Raw genomic sequence first — 2,728 nt, 5'->3', positions numbered from 1 at the left:
GGGGCCCAGGCGTCCGGGGGCCCGTCCCGGGGGGCCCAGGCGTCCGGGGGCCCAGGCGTCCGGGGCCGTACTTCTGCATGGGGCTGAGCTCCACGCGCACGATGAGCTCCGTCTTGGCCGGCATGTTCTTGAAGACGTCGGCCTTGAGGCGCCGCAGCATGTGGGGGCCCAGCAGGTCGTGGAGCTTCTTGATCTGGTCCTCCTTGGAGATGTCGGCAAACTCCTCCAGGAAGCCCTCCAGGTTGCTGCGGTGGAGGGAGAGGGGGGGGGACACGCGGGGACACGGGTGACGCGGGGGCGCCCAGGGGACGCACGGCGGCAGGGCGTCGCAGGGACGTGGAGACCCGAAGGACATGGGGACACAGACGGAGGAAGGAACACAGGAGGACAGAGAACATTGGGGGACACATGGGGACACCAGGGAATGTGGCGGGGACACAGGGGACGTGCAGGGATATGGGGATGCCGGGACATGGTGGGACATGGTGGGACATGTGGGGACACCAGGGAACAAGGCAGGGACACGGGGGACATGCAGGGATGCTGGGACACAGGGACATGGCGGGATATGGAGGCACGGGGCCATGGGGGGACACGTGGGGACACCACAACACACAGGGACGTGGGGACACGGGGGACATGTAAGGACACAGGAGGACGTTTGGGGACCAAGGGTGCAGGGTCACAAGGACACAGGGGCATGTGGGGACACAGGGGGACGTGGGGACACGGGGGACATGCAGGGACACGGGGGGACATGAGGACACGGGGACGCAGGTGAACCCAGGTGCGTGGGGGGATGCGAGGATGTGGGGACTCGAGGGGACGCAGAGGGGCACACAGGGACGTGGGGGGACGTGAGGGGACCCAAGGGGACGTGGGGGGACGTGAAGGGATGCGGGGGGACGCAAGGGGACCCAGGAGGATGTGCGGGGACCCAGGGGGACGTGGGGGGACCCAGGAGGACGTGAGGGGACCCGGGGGGACACGAGGGGACCTGGAGCAACGTAGGGGGACCCGGGAAGACATAAGGGGACGCAGGGGGATGTAGGGGGACCCAGGGGGACCTGGAAGGATGCGAGGGGACCCAGGGGGACGTGGGGGGACATGAGGGAACCCGGGGGGACCCAGGGGGACACGCGGAGACCTGGGGAGACGCAGGAGGACATGAGGAGACCCAGGGGGACACAAGGGGACCCAGAGGGACATGGAGGGACCCAGAGGGACACGAGGAGACGCGGGGAGATGCAGGAGGACATGAGGGGACCCAGAGGGACACAGGGGGACCCAGAGGGACATGGGGGGACCCGGAGGGACACGAGGAGATGGGGAGATGCAGGAGGACGTGAGGGGACCCGGAGGGACGTGAGGGGACCCGGAGGGACACGAGGAGATGCGAGGAGACGCAGGAGGACATGAGGAGACCCAGGGGGACAGGAGGGGACCCAGAGGGACGTGGGGGGACCCAGAGGGACACGAGGAGACGCGGGGAGATGCAGGAGGACGTGAGGGGACCTGGAGGGACGCAGGGGGATGCAGAGGGACACGGGGGGACACGAGGGGACCCGGGGGGACACGAGGGGACGCGAGGGGACGCGGGGGGGACGCACTTGAAGCGCTCGGGCGTGAGGAAGTTGAGGAGGTGGAAGAGCTCCTCCAGGTTGTTCTGCAGCGGCGTCCCCGTCAGCAGCAGCTTGTGCTCGATCTTGTACCCGTTCAGCACCCGAAAGAACTGCGGCGCCCGTCACCCGCGGGNTCGATCTTGTACCCGTTCAGCACCCGAAAGAACTTTAGCCCTAGGGGCCCAGGCGTCCGGGCGCTGCAGCTCTTCTCCCCCCCCTCCGCTGCCCCCCAGGGACCCAAGTGTCCAGGTGCCACCACCCTATGGTCCCAGGTGTCCAGGTGCCACCACTCCAGGGACCCAGGCTTCCGGGTGCCACCACCCCCAGGGACCCAGATGCCACCACCCCATGGTCCCAGGCATCCAGGTGCCCCCCATCCCAGGGCCCCAAGTGTCCAGATGCCACCACCCCATGGTCCTAGACATCTGGGCGCCCCCATCCCATGCTCCCATGGTCCCATGGTCCCAGATGCCACCACCCCATGGTCCCAGACATCCGGGCACCCCCATCCCATGGTCCCAGGTGTCCAGGTGCCACCACCCCATGGACCCAGGTGTCRGGGCGTCCCCATCCCATGGTCCCATGGTCCCAGGTGTCACCATCCCATGGTCCCAGGTGCCACCACCCCATGGTCCCAGGTGTCCAGATGCCACCACCCCATGGTCCCAGACGTCCAGGCGCCCCCCACCTCATGGACCCAGGTGTCCAGGTGCCACCACCCCATGGTCCCAGACATCCGGGCACCCCCATCCCATGGTCCCAGGTGTCCAGGTGCCACCACTCCATGGTCCCAGACATCTGGGCACCCCCATCCCATGGACCCAGGTGTCCAGATGCCACCACCCCATGGTCCCATGGTCCCAGGTGCCACCACCCCATGGTCCCAGGTGTCCAGGTGCCACCACTCCATGGTCCCAGACATCTGGGCACCCCCATCCCATGGACCCAGGTGTCCAGGTGCCACCACCCCATGGACCCAGGTGTCGGGGTGTCCCCATCCCATGGTCCCATGGTCCCAGGTGTCACCATCCCATGGTCCCAGGTGCCACCACCCCATGGACCCAGGTGTCGGGGCGTCCCCATCCCATGGTCCCATGGTCCCAGGT

The 2,728-nt window shown here is 67.9% G+C and overlaps 1 protein-coding gene across 1 annotated transcript in view; it reads right to left on the bottom strand.

Annotated features, from left to right (window-relative positions):
• Positions 1-35: 35 nt before the first annotated feature.
• Positions 36-2,728, bottom strand: part of LOC112966229 (chromodomain-helicase-DNA-binding protein 3-like) — a gene marked incomplete at both ends in the record, with an annotated part of 3,821 nt that continues 1,128 nt past the window's right edge. Inside the window, 2 exons of the mRNA XM_026066111.1 lie at positions 36-245; positions 1,611-1,732. Of these exons, the coding sequence (XP_025921896.1) occupies positions 36-245; positions 1,611-1,732 (332 nt within the window). The remainder of the gene's footprint in view (positions 246-1,610; positions 1,733-2,728) is intronic.

Source organism: Apteryx rowi, unplaced genomic scaffold, assembly GCF_003343035.1.
Source record: "Apteryx rowi isolate R43461 unplaced genomic scaffold, aptRow1 scaffold_2395, whole genome shotgun sequence".
Lineage (NCBI taxonomy): Eukaryota > Metazoa > Chordata > Aves > Apterygiformes > Apterygidae > Apteryx > Apteryx rowi.
The sequence above is the reverse complement of the archived record's forward strand: the minus strand, read 5'-3'. Positions and strand labels throughout refer to the sequence as shown.